The sequence below is a fragment of the Heterocephalus glaber genome, unplaced genomic scaffold, assembly GCF_053883595.1.
Source record: "Heterocephalus glaber isolate CG9 unplaced genomic scaffold, H.glaber_assembly_v1.0 deba00001593, whole genome shotgun sequence".
Taxonomy (NCBI): Eukaryota; Metazoa; Chordata; class Mammalia; order Rodentia; family Bathyergidae; genus Heterocephalus; species Heterocephalus glaber.
The window spans coordinates 2,274,104-2,300,470 of NW_028258368.1; the positions used below are offsets into that span (position 1 = coordinate 2,274,104).

The 26,367-nt window shown below is 36.7% G+C and overlaps 1 protein-coding gene across 1 annotated transcript in view; it reads right to left on the reverse strand.

Moving 5' to 3' along the window:
- Positions 1-579: 579 nt before the first annotated feature.
- Oprm1 (opioid receptor mu 1) overlaps positions 580-26,367 on the reverse strand; it is a 51,420-nt gene continuing 25,632 nt past the window's right edge. The window contains exons 2-4 of the mRNA NM_001267590.1: positions 17,249-17,601; positions 15,955-16,475; positions 580-628 (exon numbers count right to left, since the gene is read on the reverse strand). Of these exons, the coding sequence (NP_001254519.1) occupies positions 590-628; positions 15,955-16,475; positions 17,249-17,601 (913 nt within the window). The 3' untranslated portion in view covers positions 580-589. The remainder of the gene's footprint in view (positions 629-15,954; positions 16,476-17,248; positions 17,602-26,367) is intronic.

The window sequence follows — 26,367 nt, forward strand, 5'->3', positions numbered from 1 at the left end:
TTGGCAGCTAGGTGAAGAGATGGTGTCCTTTTAAACCATACAAAACCAAGAAATGAAAGCATAACTGATGTCTTAGCCAGATGAAAATTGAAAAATGACCATTATAGGTCAAAAAGAGAATACTGTATTCTTTTACAAAAGACTAGAGAGACTGAGACTCACCAAACAATATGCACAGAGGTAGCATTTACTTTATGTGTTACTTCAGTGAATTTAACAATCAATGGTTTTTCTTTGATGAGGTCATGAATATTTTCTAGAAAGCAGAATATTACAGAAAGGTCACCTCCTGTGATGACCCCAATCATACACCATGGCATTTTTTGGTCCCATTGGACATCCTACTCATGCTTACATACACAAACCAGATTCTAAGTGTGACGTATTCTTTTCTTCCAAGTGCTTCATGTGGTTCTGAATGTCCTTCTAAGGATTGGAGTGGTGTAGCCAGAGAGAACACACTTTTGATAACTCAGAAACAAGCACAGTTTTAGGAAACTAGAGCCTCCTACACGTTCTCCTGGTGACTTGCTTCCACACAGATGGTGGGTACTAAGCTCAGTGAGGGTCTGAATGGTACAAGACCCAGTTAGGGCAACGGAGCTGTTTCTGCTTCCAGATTTTCCAGCTGAAAGGACAAAGAGAGCAGAGACAGTGAGCATTTCAGATTTGGTGGCAGCACACATTAACTGAAAATCTTCTGTATGTAAGAACTGCCTTGATGACCTTCATATATACTTTAATCTGCAACCTTCAGAGATTTCCCAAATGTCAAGACATTAATTAATCTTTTTTGTCATCATGAATATCTCCTGGGTAATTAGGAATGTGCTTTTGCTCTTGTATGCATTACTGAAGTCAAACTGTACGCTAGCCATCATAGAGATGTTATTGATGGTTTCCTTGACAAGACACAATTTAAATTAAACTCTTTTTCTTTCTTCATCCTTTACTTCCTTCCTCCTTATCCTCAAATCATTTATCACTTGATCAAAATCTCAAAAGGAAAGTCAATGTCTTTCTTTGCAATACTTTTATATTCTTTATTTCTAGATGGAGAGATTTTTTATTTTTATCCAATTCTCAAAATTAATGGATTTTTCCTGATGTAACTGATTTTAATTATATCTTCAACCTACCCCCACTGTAAAGGTAAGTGCAATAACATGACATTTGTTCAGATACATGAAACTGTGGCTTGCTGTTTTCAAATAAAGGAGGAGGGCACTTGAAATGGATTAACTCTCGTAATTAACAAGTACCTGTTAATGTTATTATAATTTTGGTAAAAAGAAAATGATTGCATAATAAGTGCAAAGGGGTCCAAAACTTGTTTAAAACTTTTATAAATTGCAAAATTCAGGAAATGTGTAAGAAATCAGTGGTACAAAGAATGTCTATTTGCTGCCCAGATTCACCTACTCTTAGGCCTCTGGTTTGCCATTTTCTTAGGCTCCCCCCCTGACCCCCTTCCTACACACACACACACACAAACACACACACACACGCACATTTTCAACCATTTGATACTAAATTAACCCTTTACCCCTAAATATTTCATTATTTCTGAAAAGCAAAGAGTAAATCAGATCTCTGCCAGTGTCAGAAGAGTCAGGCTACCATGGGCCTGGATTGTCCCTGCACATTTTTGTTGAGAGTATGGCAGAAAGCATCTTTCTCCAACTTGGACCACTTCTGTCGTTAGTCACATAGGCAACTAAGTCAGTCCAGAAATCTAGAATTAAGTTGATCCAGGCCAGCACAGCACAGACAACTGTGTGAGGGTCCTGCCAGCAGACTTTTTTATTGTTCTCCATGTGGTAAGTCTGGCTCTGGGTTTTTTAGCTGTTACAGAACCCATTGTGTGAGTAGCTGCCATTTGGTCCTATCACATTGCCCTGTGGGACTTGAAGGCAGAGAAACTGGCACCCCTGTATGAACACTTCTGTTTGCTGCACAGTAATGACTGGAGTCTGTCTTCTTGTCATGATCTACAGTGCTGTGGCAAGGCAATCTGCTCCCTTGCTTAGTTATCTCCTCTGGAGTTTTGTTTCTTTTGACATCCTCTAAGACGTTGAGAATTTTGCAAGACAAGTTGTTATAAATTTCAGGATGGCAAGATAGATACCTTTGAACATAAAAATGACACAATGTCATGGGCTAGGTCTGAGGACCTTTCGAAACTCCCTGGGGTTGGTAGCAGATATTCTGGTGCAAGTGGTAGAAAAAGGCTAGTAAATGGTCCACCTCTGTACCACCTGTTGAGGACCATGAGTTGGCCAGTGGCTGGGGGCTGGAAGGTGACAGAGAGAATCTAATGAGCTGTCATGGTTGACATGTGGTCTTCTATGGGATCTGGAAATAGGAGAACATGCTGGGCCCCATCAGGGAGGAAAGCACAATTGCATGAGTTTTAAATTACAACTAGAAACATCTGGCTTGCAAAATGACCCCATAGAGAATATCTACAATGAGAGAGAAGGGATGCTTTGGTCAACAGACTGAGGGACTATTAGATGTTTGACTGCTATTTCAGTGTGCTAAAGTGGCTCTTAACAAGGTCACAGCCATGATAAAGATTGTTTCACTGGATCAGATTCATGCCCCACAATGAAGTTTGCTACTCTGGATTGTTTTACTGATGACATCATGGCCAGTCCAAGGAGTGGGTGGGGCTGATTGGATCCTTGTGCTGCTCTCCTCCTCTTTTGCTGCTCCCAAGAATAACTGTATAATTGTTACTGATCATTTACTTGTTTATTCTGTGAATGCTTATTATGTCCAAGGAAGATTTTTCTGTTCTTTAGGAAAGGTGATGGTGAGACACATGCACAACAGATCACAACGCAGCTTTTAGTTATCTTCCATGTTTTGAGAAGAAACAATTTAGAATTCTAGGAAGAGAAGGAAACCATAGCCTTGATTAAGAACCTAAATGCAACAGGACTAATGAAAAATACAATGTCTCAATATAACAGTCCTATGCGGCCAATGAAAAGATCTAATGGGATCTGGAGACTCATGGTGGATGATTGCCAGCTGAATGCAATTGACTTTGCAGTGCTGGTGGTGTCAGACCATACATAATCTGCAGTCCTGGGTGTTCAGACATTATGACTATAGATGAGTCAATTGCCCATGATAAGACCTGCTTGGACTTTGGTCATGTTTTTCACTTAATCCTTTTGCCACCCAAAGATGGAGATTTGTGCCCTGACAGAACCTCCAAACATGTTATGCGCTGCTGAAGTACAACTCGAATTCTCTTGTTATTTGCCACCAATAGTTGGCTCATACTATAGGTCAAGCCTTTCTCTTTTGCTGTAGGAAAGTTTGTCCTACTACTCTGCTGATAGGTCCCAAAAAGTTTAGCAGATGCTAAATCTCATGAAGGCACAGAGAGTCTCCTAAATTCTGAGAAGACATAGAGATCAGCCATCCAAGTCAAAATCCTGAGAACATTGTGCTATGATCCCAGAGATAGTTAAGAACACATTATTTTCCCTATGTCTCTTCAATACCAGAAAGGAAACCTGGCACTTAATTGTAGTATTGAGGTATTAGGGACAATGTATGCCTTATCTATGCATGCATCTTGTTGAGCTGTATGTAAAAGTTCATCAGAAAACTTGCCACGTCTGACTGGGGACCTGAGCAGCTGATGACCTTGGAGTCAGTGCAGCAGGTTGTCCCAGTGGGCTATCCATGGAGCCCTTTGAGCTACAGGTTCCTAAAAATGGAGTCAGCTTCCACTTGGTGTTCTGGACTCACTGTTTTCCTTGTACCACCACCCACTTCATAGGGAAAAGGAACATCTTAGAGCCTGGAGGTTCTAGAAAAGGAGAATAACTGATATTCTTTGTTTTCTCTAAATTCCAGTACTCCGTTTGGCAAAATGATCACATGGTTCATCAGAGATATGTAGTAGCTGTGCTTGCCAACCTTGTCCTGCTGCTGTATTTGTCCCTATCCATTTGCTATGGGAGCAGAGAAACCTATGTTGGCTTACTTGGCCGGAAATTATTCTGCAGTGCCTGATGTTACCAAAAGCAGCCCCTGAAAATGAGTTTGTCTTGTATATGCGGAAACACATACACTGATGCAACCTTGTTTTAATGATACTCGTATCAATTCACATGCTTCTCTTGCACCTGAATGCCTTTGGCTTATGCCATATATGGCTATCTAGTCTATAACTACTTGGTGACTGTGACCAGGTAGCTTAACCAAATCAATGTAATGGTAATCTATATCACATTTGTCAATGACTTATAAACAATAGTAACATATCTCTTTTAGTTATGTGCTTATATGTGGGAGAAGACTGGACACAGGGTATCTCTCCTTATTGAGTTACTGTCTGGCTCATCTTTGACTCCCTACAATTATTGGCAATGACAGTACTCTTTGGAGCCTATCTCCTTTATTGAGTTCCCAGGTAAAGAGGACTCTTCCACTTGTAGGAGACGTGGGTTCTTGTTTCCACACAGAAGCACTGTTCCCTGGCATCAGAATCCACATTATAGAAATAGGCTTCAAACTTAATTACAATAGCCCATGAGCTAAAACTAACTATAGAAAATCAGCAGAGCAGTCTGAACTCCCTAGCATTGCTTGGGCTTAGACTATATTCTGGCTGAACAGGAAAGGGTTTGCATGGTTGCCAACTGCTTCTGTTGCTTCTGTTGCTTCTGTTGTGTTTGGATTAATACTCAGAGTACGGTGGAACAATCTATGCATGCCATAAATAAGGAAGTTAGACAATTGTCTGAAATAAGACCTATTAGTCTTTTCTGGGATTTAGTTGACCCTGGAATCCTAGAGGGTATGGTTAAGGTCAATATTGCAGATTGATCATATCCTGTGCTAGGGTTTTATTGATAATAACCTCAATCCAGTATTGATTAAAAAATGGCACAGATTTGGTCCTAGTTCTAGTAATAGTGTCTAAACTAAATGGTTGGTTAGATGGTATAATTACATGAAAATTTAATTTCAGTTAACAAAACACCTAACAGCTGAATTATTGAGAGACAATTTAATGAACATACCTGCACATTCTTGTTGACTGAAGTGAACTACAAGACCTAATTATCTTCTGATTCTGAGTTGTCTACCTGTCTCTGTCTCTCTCTCTATGTCTCTCTCTTTCTCTGTCTCTCTCTCTGTCTGTCTCTATCTCTGTCTCTGTCTCTCTCTCCTTTCCCCACCCTGGTACATGCAAGGGCACTCTATCACTGGTGCTACAACCCCACCCCTATTGATTGATTGATTGAGATAGGGTCTCACTAAATTGCCCTGGCAGGACTTGATCTTGTGATCCTCCTGCCTCAGTGTCCAAGAGTAATGAGGCATGTCCAACACACCCAGCCTGACTTATTTCTATAGCTAGTCCACAGTCAACTTAGAGACTTACTGCCCAACTTCATGAGGACTAGCACATGAAAACTCTTTTGTATGTCTCACTCTTGTTTTTTTTTTTTGGTACCGGGGATCGAGTAGGTCTCACTCTTGAGGGAGGAGGATTGGCTTGCTTACTGTTCACTACAAAAGATGCTGAACTCTTAGCCCATGGGTAGTTGTACATTGCTCTGTGTGTGTAGCAGCTGTCCGGGTCCATTGTGTTACACCAAGAGACTTGGGTGCAAAGAAACTGACACCACTACCATGCTGGTTCTCCTGCTGTTTGCTGTGCAGTGTGTAATACATTTTTTCCCTCAGGTCCACTGAGTTACATTTTCTATTTTTTGTCATCTGTAGAGTTGTGACAAGCCAGTCTGCTTACTTATTGAGATACTGCCTTTGAAGTCTTGGAACTCTGCTATTTTTTTATGGCTGGCCTTCTTCCCTAACAATAATCACAGTGTAGTTACACATTTCTGTAGATTTGACATTTGACATTAGACATAATACTTAGATACATACATTTGAAATGTAGATATAATACAATTTTCTACCATCAGTATTCTATTCTTGTCAACAGCTTTTTAAACTAGTTTTTCCAGGAAGTCAACTAACAAATCTGTCTTGTCTATTTTTTAACCTATTTAAAAAAAATAAACTGTTTGAAAAGTGTTTAAGCTTCCAACTGAAGCTTTTTAAAGGCACGTTTAGTCTCTCTTCATACAGATTGATGTGTATTTCCTGCAGTTTAAAGCTGGAGAAAATTTAAGAGATTATGTTTTTCAACTTTATCAATCTGTGAAAGGAAACAGAAAACTTGAGAAGTGAGTGACTTGCCCAAGTATAGTGAATAAGCAAGTTTGCTTAATATTTTTATTTTTAAGTTATTCTTCTCAACTTCCTTTTTTCTTCATTTGTAATTCTATCCCCAAATTTGCAATTGAAGCCAATAACACAAAGAATTGGGTACTTTTGCAGCTGATCAGACATAGTTAGTTATAGCCTTTAAAAATTCATTCTAGAAACCAAAAAAACAGAGCTGAACAAAAATCCTTTGGAATTGATGACTTATGGGCAAAGGTCCTCATGTACACAAGTGAGAAGGAACTCACTGCTTCTTTCTAGCTCCATTGCTTGGATCAGACATTTGGAAATTTCAGGTTTAAGATCTCACATTCAGTAAAGGAGAATTCAAGGAGAGATTGAATAACTCGTTTGTTCAAAGGATCCAGATTTGTCTAGCTATATGCTTTCTCTTGCTTTTTAATGGGGACTTATTTTGTTCAATATAATAAATCTTTGCTCTCAAAAAAAGAAAACTTTAGTGATTACCGTTGGTGTCCAATAAGGGAAAATGGTATCCAATGTCTTAAATGGAACAAACCCAGATCACAGTCCTAATTCCTGGGAAGACCAAAGAGGCCGAGAAATTTCCACTTGAGAAGAGGTCCTTTAAGCTACCACTGACTTGAGGTGCTAGATCGACACAGGTGGCCCTCAGTAGGGTTGGCACCAGAACCTTGGTTTCCTAGCTTCCAAACTCATGTTCTTTCATGAGAAAATATTGTAATACTCAACCTTTCATATCTTCTCAGAATCAAGTATAAATGCCTTTCAAAATAATTTTATTTTCTGTAAACATATTTTATTCAAAACAAAAGAATGTGTTAATTATTAAGCTACTCTTGGCACTGTGTAATTTATTCATAAAAGTATATCCCAAAGCTACATACTTTTTTTCTTATAATTATAACAAGAAAGCGGTAAGCTTAAAAGCAAAGCAAAATAAAAGTGAAAACCTAAACAAAACACAACTTGTTTTATTTCCAGAGAAATGAAATTTTAGCATTCATTTGGTTTGTATTCTGAAGTGTTTAGACCACTTATTTTTAAATGAGTGGGAATAGGAGTTTAACAATTTTAGGATTGTAATTAATGCCTGTAATTTTGAGGCACTGACATTTATTTCATTGAAACAGTGAACTTGGAATACGTTCATAGCCAACTGAACTGATGATCCATAGTGAGATCTTCCAAACTGCTTAGGAAGACCATTCTGTGAGAGGTTATAAGGTGCCCCTTGAAAATCTGGGCATGAAACAAAGATAAGTTTGAAGTCTTTAACTTAAAGTACGAAATGTATGTGTATGCAGTACACACACACAAATGAGATTTTTAATGCCTTGAGACTGCTACAGCATTAATCCCCATGACCCAAATCATGTGCAGTTATTGGAACTGCCTTCATCATCTTGGTTGATCATCTCTGAATGTCATCTAATTTGGTTATCTCACTCTGAAGTATGAAGTCAGAGAGAGGCTAACATGCTGTTGGTTCTAGATGTAGAATTCTGTTGATGTGATCAACAATTCCAAAAAGTTAAGATTACCTCTATCATATTGTTGGCCAAGAGACAAAATCCCTGACTTTAAAAAAATAACTGCTGTCATTCATATTCTATGTTTGTAGAATGAATGTTTGGACTAAGATTTTATTCTAGCAACTACTATATTCTTAGCTTTTGCTTGATTGAACCTTAAGAGAGTCAGTTAAAAACTTTTAAACCTACCACATTGTACCATTATTTTCAGATCAAAATTTAACACAGCTTAGTATTTTTATTAGTGTATTTTTATGATACATGTTAGTTACATTGGTTTTGGGGAGTCTTGATCATCTTTGATTCTTTTACTCCTCCTTCTCTTTTCCTCCTCTTCTGCTCACCTTTCCTGTCTCCAACAAATCTTAATCCTTGTTGTCTACCTCCTTCCTTTATTTTATTCTCTAGTTTATTTATATTTTGGATTTCTCATATAAAAGAAACCAGGAAATATTTAACTTTCTGTGTCTGACTTATTTCACTTAAAATTATGGTCTCAATATTCATTCACACACATAGTATCACTGAAATTAATAAGAGCTTGTCAAACCTCTTGCTACAAATACTAATATTGAATTCACCTGATTTTCCTATTCAGCAAATGTCTAAGAAAATAAAATTTGCTTTGTTAGAACTAACCTTATCTTGCCTTTTAGAGGTTAATTGCTTCCTTCCTAAGTGCTCCCAGCATAAAAATCTGATCTACATTCTAAAAACAATCTGCACAAAGCCAGGTACACACATATTCACATACACAGGAGCTGTTGTTTTTAGTTGCTAAAACGTTCCAATAAATATTGGGTCTCTATTTTTACCCGAGTTTTCCAGGACTCCTTTCATTCTTCTTTGCTTCAGAGATTATGATTTGTGTTTAATTAATTGTGTTTCATCCACAAGGTCCTTTAATATTTTAATATATCCAGGGGTCTGACCTCATTCAGAGCCTCCTAGGGTTCTCTTATAATATCTTCACCTTTTTTGGCCTTTAATTCTTTCTTAATAATGTTTCAGGTTGAAGATCATTTTCTCTGAAAGAGAAGCTTAGTGTAATAAAAAGGTTGAAAAATTGTGCCTTCCCCTTGTCTTCCACTAATTCTAAAACCTCTCCCCTGCAAAGCAGAAGAAGCTTTTCTAAAGAAATCAGCGTGATGTTTCAGAGGAGGGTTAGACAGTGTCAGAACACTTGAAGTCTAGTCCCAACTCTCCCAGGTGCTGCTTTAAAGACAGCATGACTAATTTGGACCTTGATGCTTTTTCATCTCTTAAACAGAGCTGATCAGGTTTGATATGCAGTTCTCAACACGTGTTCCCCAGATATCTGTCAATATCTTGGCTGTCAGGGCCGTGGGTGGGTGGATGCTACTGACATTTAGTGGGTAAAGTCCAGAGGTCTTGAGAGCTGGCCTTTTGACTTTTATATATACATTATGAATATTATTTATATTTGAAAAGTATTATAACAGTTATTTAACACTTGAAATTAATCCTTTTTCTACTCTCTTCTACACACACATGTGCATATATATAAATATATATATATATATTTCAGAGCATATAAAAGTCCCAGACTATATAGCTTTAATATTTCTTTTCATCATGCAAAGTTTTTATTCACTTCAGTGCCATGAAATCTAGTATAAAAACGAAATCTGTGATTGTGAAGGGTTGAGAAAAGCTCTGAGTCTAAAAGGATAATTATCAGTAATACACATTTTGTCCTAGAAATTTTATTTTTTATTTTGTTCAAGAAATTTTAATGTCTTCCCAAAACAATTTTGTATGTGTTATCAAACTGTAGTAATTTGCAAGTAAATATTTATTTTACTCTACCAGAAAACACAGTGGTCAGAAAGACATTTTAAAGTTAAGAACTGATTAATGCCCTATAAGATCCTTTCAAAATACCATTTTGTTTAGTATGAGAGAAAAATGCAAATGCTAAAAAAGTGCCAGGAAACAACATTTCAAATTCCTAGAGGTAGAAGTAAAATTAAATGTGTTGTTGTAGAAAGTCAAAAGAAAAATATCTACCTTCTATGTAGGCTCCTATAACTGTGTGAGAGAAAATAAAGATTAACATATTTCAACATACTAAGTCTCAATAAATAAGAATATTTTTATTATAGACAGCTATAAAATAGCAGTTCATCATTTAAGCTTATCCAAATAAGATGACAGCTCATTTTAATTAGTTTTTAAAAGAAAATACATTGGTAATTTAATCAATTACATTAATTGGAACAGTAAGCACAGAAAAATTTTTCTTTAATTATATTAACCCAGTCTTCAAAACTAAGCCTATATAAAAGATTAGAGGTCAAAAAATACTCTGTAAAAAGGGTAAAATACCCTGGGGTCTAGTAGGGCATATTGATTAAGAGTCTGGGTTATAAAATCAAATTTAACTTTAGTTACTCTTCAACCATTGCTTTTTAACTGTAATCTTGGGCATCACTTCTGTAAACATTAGGTTCCTCAACTGTAGAGATTATAATACATACCTCATATGACTTACCAAGATATACAATCCCACTTATAAGCTGATCAGTGTACTTATTAATAATCTTAAAGCTGTATGTTTTCTGAGGATAAACACAGTTTAATTAAACAATAGTTTACCGTTCTGTATTAGAGGTAATCGATAGAAACAAGGTTCTTCTGCTATTTATGACATATTATTCATTTTAAGCCTAGATACACTCTAATTCTAGCCATAAATAAATGACACACCCATAACACACACACACATACATACACAAATGGAACTATTTTCCTCTTAAACCAAAGAAGTGAAAGAATAGCCATTTTGATTTTATTCATAAAATATGCTTTAATGTGGTCCAGTCTGTAATTTTGTGATTCTCAGTTGGAATTTCTGTCATAGAACAGAAAAAATTTTCTTCTCAAATTAACTCTCTGTAGATGCTTTGTAAAAAGCCAAGATCCAACTATTGAAAATGATGTTGATTTTTTTAAAATCAGGCTTCTACTTTTAGTTTAGCTTGGTATTTTATAGTTTTATGGTTAGTTCAAATGCAAGTATCTCCTAATTTCTTGACCTACTGCTTTCAAATGTCAGAAAGTGCTTTAAAATGGCAAACACAAAGTTTCTTTTTTGTTGTTGTTGTTCTGGGGATTGAACTCAGGACTTGCGCTTGCAAGGCAAGCACCTGAACCACTGAGCTAAATCCCCAGCCCAAACACAAGGTTTTAATGAAATGACTTGGTGTATCAATGAAAAGAATTAGCATAATGTTAGCTTCCTTGCTGTTAATTACTTTTGTGTATCAGAAAGTTGTATTAGGAAGTTAAGGTTTTTAAAAAGCATAATTACAATATTTTGCAAAATTCATGGTTAATTTGGTGAAAAATTCATATAAATCAGCTTGCCTGAAAAGGTTACCCAGGTTAGACAGCACATTCAATTTAGTAGTGATTGGAAATAAAGTTACAGTTTAAATCAGAATTTTTGTTCAGTGATTTATTCATAATGTACATTTTTGGATTCTATTTTCACACAATGAAAACTAATTTTATAGAAACATTCTTAAAACACATTTTTTTGGAGCTCATAGTAAATAAAGTTTGAGAATCTCACACAATACTGAGCTCACATAGCACTAATTGACTGTGGCAGGGCATGGAGAAGTGGAGAATATCTTTGGATTGATTTTAGAAGCCCAGGGTGCTTGTCTGGATTCTGCCTCTTACTGGTTGTTTGATCCTGTATAATCATTTAACCTCCAGGAACATTTATTTTCTTATGTTTACCCATCAGGGAACAGATGTTATGATACACTTAAAAGCACTTTTTATTTGTACGCTGTCATACCAACGTAAGATGACATTTTATTATGATTATAGATATTGTTTAAATAATAATCCAAATGGTCTAAGAGAGTTTTCTTTTTCTACGTAATGTTAAACATTTTCACAAATCACTTAAGTATAAAAACAAAAAATGCATTATAGAAGACGGTTTGGTAGAAAACAAGTAGGGCGGGTTCGCAGTAAATAATATTTTAGGTCTGAGTTGGACCAGAATTTACTGGAGTACATGGAAGAAGCAAAGTGGAGCTCAGTAAGTCAACAGTAATATGGGATATGGGTAGAGAAATTAAATTAGGCTGAGAGCAAATGGAAAATGGATGCCTATGCCTGAGTCTACCTAAAACAGTTAAAAAAAGCCATAGAGACAATAAGCTGAACATAAATCAGGCATGGATGCTACTACTGGGGCAGTAAGTTGAGCCCTAGGAAGAACAAGGAACAGTTGGGAATCTAGTTCCTGATCTCATCAAAACCTTATGTTAAAAATAAAATACATAGCCAAGTTTTTGAAGTATCTGTTTTGATCTCTGATCAAATACTAAATACTAAAGGCTAGGGAGGAGAAAACTAAAAGGCCTCCTGTGAATATTTTGCTGCTATTGAAGAGTGAGCCCCAAATCATGTCTTAATGTGACCCAGTCACTTAGGTTATTAATGGTTGCATAAGACAGAGGTCACTGTCAAACCCTCTATGTCTGAAATATCTTGAGCCCTCTTATTATCATTCATTTAACAGGTATTTTACTTTTCAGTGTGCCAGACACCATACTGGGTAGATGCTGGAGGCACAAGAAGGACCAAGACACATGTATTCCTGCCTCAGGAAGCTATGGCCTGCCTGTCCCCTAAGGCATGTATCTATTCTAGAATTTTAACAAAAGTGGCTAAAATTTCCCAACCGTCTCCAAATTGACAGCCCTTTAAAATGTGACTGAAGCTCTTATTACTAGGAAGTAGAGTCTGTTTTTCTACCCCCTTGAATCTAAGTTGACATAGGGACTTTACTTGCCCTGTACAAAGCATGGCAGGGACTTTGCACTAGTTCTGATCCCGAGGTTCTACATGCTTTGTTCTCAGAAACTGTGGTCACCATGAGAGCAACCTGGGTTAACATGGAGAATTAGAGTCTATACAGAGGTAGCCATTCTTGCTGAGGCCATTCTACATGGGCCAGCTGATGGGCAGCTGGTGACTGACTGCACAGCAAGCCCAGCTAGGACAGGTAGCACAGTTTAGGCAGGCCTGGCCCAAATCCCTGATGTATACAGTTATAATTTAAATAAATGTTTGTTTCAAGCCACTAAATTTTGGAATGTTTTGTTATTCGGGTAAAGCTGATGGAGATGCTCCTAATTATGTATGACTCAAAGTTTATTTTGGGTACAGAATTTTTCATATGGCTTATCAAATTACCTTGATAACTGCCACATCATCACTTCACTTTACGCTGTATGGGCATGGCCTCAGCATACAGTTTTCAGAATACAGACACCCTGGGAAGGTTTGATATTGGAACTCTGATCTGCAGAATATGAAGTTGACTAATGTGCTTGTAACATGACATGTATAGTATATTTCATGGACAAAATATAAAGACATAGACATAACATAAACATTTACGACCACCACAAACTTCTAACAAGCAGTCACAAAGTTAATGCAAATCTACTTAGCTTTTTTTCTGACATGATGGCTCTCAATGTTAAACAAACAAACCAGTAAAACAAAAACCCACAACAACAAGCAAAAATCCATTTATCAGATTCAGAATTTGTACAAATAATCAAATAAATCCTATAGATACATCCATGACATCTGATTTTTCCTTCAAATCTAATTATGTTGATGTGTTAATAAAAAGATTAACCCCAGACTCGCAGATTCTTCCAGTTGTCTCTGTGTAACTGCTTTAATTCTAATGATGCCATATCAGTAGAGATTAATGAAAGAGATCTTTTATTTATCTTGATTTTCAAATATGACAGGGTGTCTTTTCCTCTTTTCCTGGCAGAACCTGAGAACCTCTCTTCTGTCCAGCTCTGCCAGCTGGGCATTTGGGAAATGGCCAATTCCAGGGCTAATGTGTTTCTGCTGTTATCTGACACTGATGCTTCATAGACGTGCAATGAAGATAAGACCTACTTGGATGTATTTTTACAGTGAAGCTTTTAGTTACTTAGAAAAGAACTTCTGCAATTAGTTTTCTTTCTGCCCTATCTGGCTGTAGAGGAGCCACATAAATGTGAAGATGCTAGATTTGGAAGGAAGTCAAAGGCTGTGTGGGAGCAACTGAAGGAAAACCATGCTTAACTCAGGAGAAATGCTCTATCAGACAGGCTGGAAATTGTGTTTCCTTGAGAATGAGGCCAGTGAGGATGAATGAGGGAGTCAGATGTGACAAGAGGCCCAAGGGTGGCCAGAGTACGCCATCAAGCAGCCACACCCTAAAAAGCCCTGAAGAGAGAAAAGGTGTTGCTGGGCATGGAGGGAGAAAGAGCCAATACTTTTTAATGGCTGCTATTTCTATTCAATGGAAATACTGTATGCCAATGGAAATGGTTTTAATACCAGTTTAGGACTGAGAGTGTTAAACTGTATTCTTTAATATGCTATCCCCAGGTTGGAAAAAAATTTATTTAAATCCCTACCCTTTTAAAATGACTCACCAGAGTTTGTTAGCCACTAAAAGGAAAAGCTGCTTAGTAAAAGGAATAGGTTTAGTAGTCATGATGTGGAAAAAAAAATTAGAGAAAAGAAGCAGCACAGAAAACCATTTGTATCTGGCTTTTATTTCTGAGATGGAATCAGAAGTGAGACATAATAACTGCATAATTTCCTTTTGGCTGAAAGTAGATCTGCCATCATTACCGCATGCTCTCTAGGAGTGCCAGTTCCTGTGTTCCTTTTGGGATCATTTCATATCAGGAAATAGGATTAATGTCCCCTAAGGCAGTTCCATCTGGGCCCCATTATATAAATCCTGTGGTCACTTAGAAAGGGTGAGCCTGGGTTAGCCTGGGTGGCAGTAGTGGTGTAGAAGAGGACAATGAAAGAATTGGCATGATGACACGCTGAGAGTGAGCAGCTGCACCCTGTAATACCCAAGGCCTCTCTTGGGCTCCTCCTGCACCAGACTTCTTTCGCATTTGAGGCCTGTCCTCAAGCTTTGCCCCTTGTGTCTAGGAAATTTATCTAAATTTCTGATTCAAGCATTTGTTTCTCAAGAAGTTTAAATTTGAGGTTTTTTCCTAGGTTAGTCATAGTTTTTTTTATTAGTATATATTTGTTATAAAATTGTACATGCTATGATTTTTTTTTGTTTTTGTCTTTATTTTTGGAACCGGGGATCGAACTCAGGACCTTGTGCTCATGAGGCAGGCGGCAGAACCATTGAGCTAAATCCCGGGCCCATGCTATGATTTTTAAATGCTGGCACCATTATTTGAAAATTTGCTTATTTAAATTAACATGAATAATGAAGTCATATGTTTGCTTGACTTCATAGTTTTGATGTCAAAATTTACAAAGCATTAATTTAAGGCAATACTAACTTGGGGAAAACTTATTCTCCTTCCTCCTTTATTTCTTGTGTGATCACAATATTGTGTGTAAATACTAAGTTTTCTGTGAGGCTCCCATCTTGGACTCTTCTGGGCATAGGAACAAAAGTCCAAAAATGCTTTCTTCGCCATATCATTCCTACTGGTATGATGATTGTTATAAAATAAATTCAATTCTAATAATTAAGTAATGCATTTGATATTTTTTCTAGAATTCAGATATCAACATTTAGGAAGCAATGGTTTAGTAAGAGTTAGAGATGGTCTTTTTTCTCTTTTCTTCTTCGCTGTGACACTAATGCTCTGGAATACTTTGTAGCTGTGGCCATAGCGAACAAGGCTTTTTAACCATAGAACCAGAACAAGACTAGCTTTTGCAGAGTGACAGGGAGATTGCATCTATGAAATGAAGACTATTTCTGGGTAAAATGAGAAGGATTCTAGATCAGGATCAATCCCAAAGCATGCTAAAGTCATTGATTTTTGTATGGAAGAAAAGACTATGACAATAGTCATTTTTAGCAATAGGATTTCCAGTTGGCACATCCTTATACCTAAGTGAACATATACACATATATAGAGCACATTTATGAAACAAAACTCCTCTCTGACCATGGAATCATAATTTGCTACCTCCTCCCTCCATTCTCAGGCAGAACCTCACTTCCCTATTTGCATTACTGCTCTCCTTTTAAGGGATTCAAATCTTGGACTGGTAGCAATTTTCATGACTTTTATATCACCTCCAATAGGCACATCTACTTCTAGAAACTGCATACCTGATGGTTTGTTCTGTCCACTGTGTTGGCGGTGGAGGGGTGGTCTCTAGTGTTCTGACGAATTCGAGTGGAGTTTTGTTGCTCAATCGTGGAGGAGGTTGGGATACAGAATTCTCTGAAGCATCGTTTGAAGTTTTCATCCAGAAACGCATACAGGACTGGGTTCAGGCAGCTGTTTGTGTAACCTAGAGCAATGCAGAAGTGCCATGAAACTGTTTGGAAAGTAGTTTCTGGGATAGTGATCAAGGCTTTAATAATGACATAAATGTGAATGGGAGTCCAGCAGACAATGAATACAGCCACAACCACCAGCACCATCCTGGTGATCCTCCGCAGGTTCCTATCCTTTTCTTTGGAGCCTGACAGCATGCGGACACTCTTGAGGCGTAAGATCATCAGTCCATAACACACTGTAATTATGAGGACAGGCATGATGAAGGCAAAGATGAAGACACAGATCTTCAGTAGGTTCTCCCAGTACCAGGTTGGGTGAGAGAATGTTAGCGTACAATCTATGGAGCCTAGAAGAAAAGAATTTTAAAGAAAAATTAGCAACAACATTTTATTATATTAAGTATTAATGTTGCAATTTTGTTACTAACTTATAGCTTTGACCAAGATTAAGTTAAAGTTATTACTACCCATACCATTAGGGAAATTTTTAAAAATATTATGAAAGAAACTAAACTTTATTGATTTTCAGAGAAATTTACTTTTAAAAATTTTCCCGTAAATTTTCCATTTTGCTGTTTACTTTGACCACATCAAGCTCTTTTCAGTGAACAATTATGGATTTCTCACATAAACTAGACACTTTGTGGAATTTATATTAATATAAAATATAACCGTTGTCCAAAATCTCTAGGAGTTTCCAGCTAATGCATGGCTTTACTTTTGAGTGGGTAGTTCATTATTCTGCTATTAAGTCTAAAAAGATCAATTTGTCCTGCAGTATGCACTTGATATATTTTTTTAAAAAAACCTAAATTTAATATTCTCTGTGTTGAAGTGCAATTACTTTTAAGAGTTATTTTTATATTTAATCATCATTTCGATGTAGTACATATAGAAAAACAATCAGGAAAAAATGCTTTATATTCTCTTTAAAATGTTTAGTGGACTTCAACTTATAGAAAAACCTCCTATTTCAAAATCTCCAAAGGCTTTTTTTTTTTTAAAGAGATTATAATCTGATGAAGATAGTGGACTACCCCATAAATTCTACTTGTCTCACAACATCAACAGTATATCAAGTCCTAAACCATACATCCCTCAAGCTCGCAACATCACTTACCATGTCTGTATTTTGTTGTTGCCATGAACATTACAGGCAGACCAATGGCAGAAGACAGGATCCAGTTGCAGACATTGACAATTTTGGCATTTCGGGGAGTACGGAAATCCAGGGCCTTGACAGGGTGGCAGACTGCAATATAACGATCCACACTCATGGTGCAGAGGGTGAATATGCTGGTGAACATGTTGTAGTAATCTATAGAGATCACAATCTTGCAAAGGATGGTTCCAAAAGGCCATGTTCCCATTAGGTAATTTACACTCTGGAAGGGCAGAGTACTGGTAGCTAAGGCATCTGCCAGAGCAAGATTGAAAATGTAGATATTGGTGGCAGTCTTCATTTTGGTGTATCTATGGGTGGATGAAGAACAGTGACAGAGTCAGTAAAGGCATTGACCTGAAATAAAAGTAAGCTTTCAATGAGAAAATTCTGTGAATTAATGAGAAAAAATTGAGATTAGATACAGAATCCTTTTAAAGTATTAGCTTGGCTAATTTATAACCATATGACTATGGGTTAAATATATAATATCTCTATTTATCAGTTTTCTTACATGTAAAATCTTGATTTACTGAGGATTTTCTTTTTGTTTTAAATATCCCACGTGACAGGTATAATTGACACCAAGAGTTTCCCATCAAGTAGTAGAGGAAAAGAGGGGGTAATAATTCTAATATATAAGAGAACATTTTAGGTACTTCATGTAGATCTAGTCATAATTACTGGACACTATATAATGCAAATATATATATACACATACATATATATGCATACATTTACACACAAATACACATACAAACGCACAGACCATGATGGGGGCCTAGGTGAAGCATGTAAAAGAGCATTGGCAAAGGAAACAAGAGGAATGGGATCACATGATGGGATTCTAGACATGCACACGCCCAAGTATAAATTTAAAGGATAAGTAGGAATATGAGATGAACAGTTGAGATGGAGCCAGTGATTTCAAGTAGAGAGAGAATAATAAGAAACCCAATAAAAGGATAAAGTTGAGTGGCATGCTGTGTGTGTTTGGCACTGCTGAAGGGTAAAATTCTACCAGGCAATGGCAGTAGGTTTCAAGGGGAAGGAATATACTGGACAGACCATGGAGAGATATGTACGTCAGGGTAAGAAGATTAGACTTTATCCAGTAGATGACGACAAAACTAAGTTTGTTTTGTTCTCAGTTTTAATAGCTTTATTGAGTTGTAACTGACATACAATAAGGGAGACACAAAAAGTATACAATTTGATAAATTTTGACATATGTATATACCTGTGAAACCACCATAATGAAGATCAGAGATTGTTGAACTATGGTCTGTTGACTCAATTGGGCTGCTGCACAGTTTTGTATGTTGCCCATTGGAACACAACCATACCTATATACTATTTGAAGTTTTTGTTGTTGTGGTGGTTGTTGGTGTTATATTTTTCAGTGCTGAGGATTGACCTCAGGGCCTCACACATCCTAGTTAGGCAAACACTTTACCACAGAGCTATAGCCCCACCTCACATCATTTTATCTGTAGCTATTTTGATGCTACAATGGCAAGTTTGAGTAGTGATAAGGGTAATCATCTAGCCTACAAAGTGTATCTTTACCATCTTGTCCTTTGCAGAAAAACAAATGCCCACCTCATCAAATTAATTAATGTATCAGTCACCTGGAAAAGTTTCTTCATGAAATTTTTAATCTTTTCCTCTTGCTTCTCCTTTCATCCAACCTAATTTCACTGTTTCCAAGGAAATCACTGATCTTGGTGTACTTTCGGTAATTATAGATTGGTTTGCATTTTCTAGAATTTTATGCAAAAAAGTAAATCATTCCGTATGTGCCCTTTTTTTTTGTCTAGCTTTTTTCACTTAGAGTAGTTATTTTGAAGTTCATGCATGCTGTTGCACACATCAATAATTCATTCTTCTGATTTCCAAGGAGTACTCCATTGCATGGTTACACCATGACTTCTTTATCCACTCATCTATTACTGGAACTGAGCTGCATACAGCTTTGGCTATCAAACCTTGACTGTTATGAAATCTGTATATAGACATATGCTTTGCTCTTCCTAAGTATCTAGAAGCTCTGTCTTCAAGGCCTGCAGAAAGTAGAACTACCAAGTGAGAGATAAGCAGCTACATTTACAATAAGAAATTCTATCTGAGCTGGAAATATATCTTGAAAATATCGAGCATCTATTTACCCTAATTTAATACTAGTACCTCAGGACTCTGGGGAACCATTCATTTCTCATTTTTCAGTCTAATACTGAAGGCTTCTATTATGTGTTCAGGCCATGAAGCTGTCAGTGCTTGGGGCTGGAGGAAATGGTCAGAATGATGTTAATTTTTTAACTCAGTATGAGAGGAATTCTTCAGGGAAGGATGACTGAACCTGGCCAGTGTCTTTCAGCTTCCTCTGGTCATGTGATATTTCCCTCTGGCATGAACTCCCATCATAATGCCATTTTCCATCATGTGAGAGACTCCCATCAGAGCAGGTGCCATACTGATTGGAATTTAAGCCTCCAACATTGTGGGCTAAGTAAACCTATTTTTTATACACTACGCAGCTTCAATTATTTAGTCACAGTAATAGAAAGCAGATAACACAAAGTCAGTGAAATTTTTTTTCAGGGGGTAGATATCTGGAGAAAATGTATATTAGTTTTCCTATGGATCCAAAATCTGAGAGAATGTATGATGTATAGCTGCTGAAAAAGCCTCTATGAATTATACATTTTGATCCTTATTTACACTTTTAGTTTCTCACACCAGAGAAACAATTTGGTATTTACACATGTGTGTCCTATTTATTTCACTTAAGAGTATCACCTCAATGTGCACCATTTAGCTATAAGTGTCTCTAGTTTTTCATTCTTTAAGGTCTAAAAGGGTAGGGGAAGTGGGAGGGGTAGGGAAGAGTAAAGAAGGGAAAGGAAAACAATATGAGAAAAGGGAAAAAAATGGAAACAAATACTTTGTAAAGAGGGAGGAGTGGAGGAGTTGAAGGGAGGGCAGGGGAATGGGGAAAAAATAAGAACCAAGATATATCACATAAAGGTACAAGTTCCTAGTGATGAATGTAACTGTATTGTATACCTAAAATGTACCAATAAACTTAATGAAAAAAAAGGTTCTATGAAAATGGACCCAATCTAGAGGATAAGGATTTGAAAGAGTAAGAGTGATACCATACTTGAAACCAGGTCTTCCTTGGACTTTTTATTTACAGGGTACAATAACATCATTTTAAACTTCAGCTTGTGTTTACTATATTTCAGTTATACAAGGTTAAGAGTCTAATTCATTCAGTCAAGATGGTTGGAAGAAATAGTATCATAGACCCACTGGTTTAGGATCTTAATTTGGTGTTCAGGAGAGTGTTTTTCTTTCCATAAATATTTAAGAAACTGAAATCAAAATGGAGGATTTCATGAAACTTCTCAGGGAAAAACAGTTGTAATTATTTCTTGAGCTGTAAAATACTCATAGGTGGGCTGGTCGGTAATAGTTACAGAAGTTGTGTTACTGTCAGAAAGTCTTCCCTCTTTTAGATGTAGGTTTTTTTTAAGGAATTGCTTTAGAGGTTTTACTTCCTTAAAGGATTTTTTTTAGAGAAAGCAATTTATTTTGAGGAGATGAATCATTGTAATTTCAATAAGGACTACAAACATGGAAAACCTAAAAAGAAAATTTAGACAAGATTCTCCAAAGTAAAAAAATCAAAGAAAATAAAAATTGCAGGTGTGATCTTAAGCATTTAATATCACTGATCTTTTTTTTCTTAGATTATTTTATTGATACAATTTGGGTATACAATACATTTACATTTATCACGGGGTACTTGTACCTTTACATGATATATCTTGTTTCTTATTTTTTCCCCATTTTCTGTCCTTCCTTCACCCCCTCCACTCTTCCCTATTTACAAAGACTTTGTTTCAGTTTGTAATAGTGAAAGCTTGGAAACAGCCCAAGTACCCATCAACTGGAAGCTGGGTAAAGAAGATGTATGTTTTTTTTTTTAATAAAATGGAGTACTACTCAGCCATAAAGAATGAGAAACTAGAGACATTTATAGTTAAATGGATACATATTGGGGCCATACTCTTAAGTGAAATAAATATCACTGATCTTGATGATGTTCAAGAAATTTAAATATTTTTGATGCTTTTTATAAGCAGAAACTTCTTTCCAAAACCAGAAAAATAACTTTTGCTAGATATACCACTGGGTATAGACCTGTAGAATCTAAAGCCATGCTTGAATGCATTAGTCACATCCTGTCTAGAAGACCTTATGCTTCACACCGTATCTTTAACAGAGTGCTTTATGTTAAATACTCAGGTTCTTTGAGGTCAGTTTTCTTATTCATCATACTTCCAACCTTTTCTTCAAGTTAGATAAGCTCTAAATATTTACAGTGTAGGTTTATTTCAAGTTTTAAAAAGTCATTTTCTCTGTTGGAATGAGGTGTTTGTAAAACAAAATTAGGTTGTGATCCATCTTGAAAAGGAAAAGTGAGGTAAGTCATGTTAATTAGTTTAATTTAGCCATTCCACAAAGCATGTGTATTTCAAATTATTACATTGTATTTGATTTACATAATTTTATCTATCAATTAAGAATAAATTAATAAAATATAAGTATCTATAAAATCTATTTCCATGAGCATTTCACAGGAACAAGACTGGTTAGTTTTTCTCAAGTTATCCACAAAGCCTGTCTCTAAAGACAGCTGGCATTCTGATTCCAAATAGTCATGCTTTGAGTCACAGCAACATGTAAGAGGCTTCAGTAATTTTCTAAATACATTGAAGAGAATTTTACAAGACTCAAGGTGTGGGAATTCCAATTGCCTTCAGCATACACTAAAAGGCTTTAATCTGAAGAGATGGTCTGATCAGAAAGGGGTAATTTTATTCAGCAGGTGCAAGCTTTCCCTCTGTTCTATTCTGTGGTGGTATGATTGCCACCCCAGGAAGACTGAATGGATGATCTGATACACTATAAACCACGTATGGGAATACACAAACCAGGGAGAGCAAGTGAGCCAAACAAGTGAACTGAAGGGAGAGTCATCTTTGCTCTTCAGTTTCCTTCAGTGGATTTGAGTAGAACTTCTGGATATTAAAAAAACAGTCCTTTCCCATCTTTGACCCTATTGCATGTTACTGTGACATGATTGTCTTTAGTGGCTAAATAGCTAAAATGAGCTGGCTGGAATGTATGTCATGTCTTCAGAGTCTCATCTGAGGGCCTTTCTGGTATTAATTGTATCTAAGGTACCCCCTGACCTGGATCATCTCTTCTCAGCAATGGCCTCAGCTATATTTTTCTTACTACTTATCTCATTGGAATTTTCACAATAGATATTTCTTTAAATTTGTTCTAGATGATTGAATTTCTTCACTGTTCTATGAACCCCAAATAATTACCATGAAATTCTTTAATAAGTTGTATTCTTCTTAGGCTTTTTCAATATTTCACTGATCAGAATGGTTTTATGAGGAGTCAAGTTACTATGTTGGGGAAAAGGCATCATGAAGCCTATTTTGCTGGTAGCTCACCAATTTCCTATGTTATATATATAGATTATCTATCTATCTATCTATATCTTGTTCTTGTAAATATCCATTTTTTGTTGTTATAAAGTAATTCCTATCTACCTTCAGACCCATTCTGCATGATATTTCTCCAACTATTACTTCCTTTATTGTTGATTTTGACAAGCTTGTGCCGAAAGTAGCCACACAGAGTAATGTACATGTGTGCACCCAATGGGCTGTGTAAACTGTATTTTACTTCTGAGCTAGTCTTTTGAATTGTGATGGCTTATCTCAGTTTAGAAACAAAACTGACCAAAGGAGCATAAAACAAGGAAGAATATGTTTGAGAAACCAGTTGGTTGGTTTTGTACCACATCATGCCCTTTATGGTATTCAACTAACTTTTGTTCAGAGTGTGTAATGGAAGCAGAGGAGGTGTTCGGCGGACTGTCTTCTTCTTGGGCTTGTTCTGTCATTTCACATTCTTACCAAATGAGTGAAGAAGGAAGCTGTATATTGAATCCAGTAAGGATTCAGCAAGCTCCTTGTGCATGTTCAGCACTGTAGTGGGAAAGATGCACTTACATTTGCCATGACTTCATATTTTTAATAGAGAAAAACTCCTTAGAAGGTAATCTTTTAATTTTCACTATTAATTGGGTAAATCAAATGAAATAAAAGTGATTGTCCCATGTTTGAGATTGTTAATAGGTAAAAAGTGTTCAAATGAGCCTCTGTTTGGATTTCTCCATTGTGTTGTGGTGTTATATGAAGAGAGAGACAGAGAGAGAGAGAGAGAGAGAGAGAGAGAGAGAGAGAGAGAGAGAGAGAGAGAGAGAGAGAGAGAGAGAGAAGAGGGAGAAGGGAGAAGGGAAAGAGAGCTTCTAAAATAACAAGAACTAAAAGGGAAATTAATGATTACTCTCATTTTCTATTAATTTAGAAAGAGACTATATATTAGTTTGTTACTTTCTGTTATGCTTTTCACTAGGTCAGTGAAGGAGGGAGCAGAGAATCTCTTACTTTGCTGTAAAGTGTTCTAAAACATTCAATTTCATCAATATTTGTATCAAAGTGATGCCACGTGATCACTGACAACATTTCCAAGCAGCTAATGTTAACATCAAGTGAGAGAGTAGTGAACTCAGACATCTGAGTCCTGCAGAAGGAAAATGATGATTGTTTGCTAGATCGCTTCAAAAGAAAAAGTAGAAGCTTCAAAAAACTTAAATTAAGAGGCGTTGTCTTCCAGAGGTCAACTAACTATTGCATGTGTGTCACCAGAGTAGGATGTACATTGAAGTCTTTCTGATTGAGTGTTATTCTCTCTATCCAAATACTTTTCACTATTTTTGTCTCTCTTTATGTTCTCCAGTTTCTTTGTCCCTGTGTCCTATAATGTCAATTAATGTGAAAAGTACTTTTTAGACAGAGCAAGAGAAAGTTTTGCTTTTTCAGAGCAATGATGAGCTTTATACATAAAATGTGTTAAATCATATTTTTATTTTTGCATTTGGTGCTAGGAACAATAAAAGTGAAAGTTTCTCCTCTGAATAATTGTGTAGAATCTAATGCCCTGTAGTTCTGTTTTATGAGCTCTCTGGCTAATGTCATCATTTCATTCTCTTTTGGTTCCTATTGCCTGTTTTCTTCATTTCTCTTGTTTCATTGTGTGCATTTTTGTAGGGCTCTTCAAATCCTCTTTCTGGAATTGGAAACTGGGAGAAGGATGGGGACAGGACATGGTGACATGCCTCCTCTTACATAAGAAAGGAACTGAGAGGTGATTCTTCATTATACCCAAAAGACTTTTGATTGTTTTTGGATTATGCTTTTTGGAAGTGCTTATTTCCTGGTTTATTTAATTTCTGAAAATTTTACATCAGGACATAAATAATATTTGCATCATCAGAGGTTTATATGAAAAGGGCATATGTTGAATCTTGGATTTCTGTATTCAGTGATTATATTTATATGTGGTCCCACTGCTCCTGCCCCAGAGGTAGGGGCTTCTGAGCCATCGTCCCACTGCTCCTGGTCCAGAGGAAGGGGCTTCTGTCCCGCAGCTCCCGGCCCAGTGGAAGGGGTTTCTGGGCCACCATCCCTACTGTCACTCCAGGCCCCTGGCCCACCTCTCCCAGCTCAGAGGAGGTGAGCCATGCAGGTGTCAACAGCACCGCCACGCCCACCCCAGATATAATGAGAAAACACATAAATAAGTCTCAAAACCAGGCTTCCAGATCACCTACAGCAACCCCAAAGGGAAATGAGATGGAACCCTCTGATACTCAACCACCTGGACCCACTGAACTGGCAACAAAAGGAGATCTGGAAAAAATGAAATCAGGAATAATTTCCTAGATAACAGGAAAAATTATGCTCCTAGTGCAAGACATGATTAATAAATCTAGAGAGGAGCTCAAGAACATGATGGAATCCCAACATAGGAAACAAATGGAATCCCTAAAACAGATGCAAATAGATTTCCAGGACATGAAAAACTCCATTGAAAGTCTACACAGCAGAATGAGCCAATGTGAGGACAGAATTTCAGATAGAGAAGATAAGATTGCAATTAGTGAGCAGGAAAAGAAAAATTGCTTCAAAATTATAAGGGAACATGAGAAATCAATCCAGCAGCTGCTAGATGATCCAAAGAAGAATAACATAAGACTGACTGGAGTCAATGAAGAAACAGGAGAGGGTGCAGATGACATAAAAAAACTCTTCACAGAAGTAATGGCAGAAAACTTCCCAAGCAGGGGAAAAGAACTTGACATACAGATAAGTGAGGCATATAAGACTCCAAATAGCTTTGATCAAAAAAAATCTACACATAGGTAAATAATTCTTAAGATTCCAGAAACTCAACAGAAGAACAAAGTTCTACAAGCAGTTAGAGAAAAGAAACAAATCACATGCAAAGGAAAGCCCATCAGAATCACAGCAGACTTCTCAACACAAACCATCAAGGCAAGAAGAGCTTGGACTAACATATTCCAAACCCTAAAAGAAAACAGCCTCTAACTCGGATTGATGTACCTTGCAAAACTATCTTTCAAAATGGATGGAGAAATAAGATACTTTCATGGCAAAGAGCACCTTAGGAACTTCGTGAATACCAAACCAGCACTCCAAAGAATTTTACACAATAGCCTAGGAACAGACATTGAGGATCACAACCACAGGAGGCAAAGCAGAATGAACCCATCTGGCATGACAAGAAATTAAATGTAAAGGGGGAGAACCCAACAAAAAGAAAAAGTCATGACAATGATAAGTCAATATGTTTCAGTTATAACCATCAAAGTTAATGGTCTCAATTCACCAATCAAAAGAAATAGACTGGCAGAATGGGTCAAGAAGCAAAATTCAACAATATGCTGCATACAAGAAACACACTTAATTCAAAATGAAACTCATAGGTTGAAAGTTAAAGGGCGGAAAATAATTCTCCATGCAACAGGAAGCCCCCCAAAAAGCAGGAGTAGCTATCCTCTTTGCAGATCAAGTAGATTTCAAACCAACACTGATTAAGAGAGATGAAGAAGGACACTACAT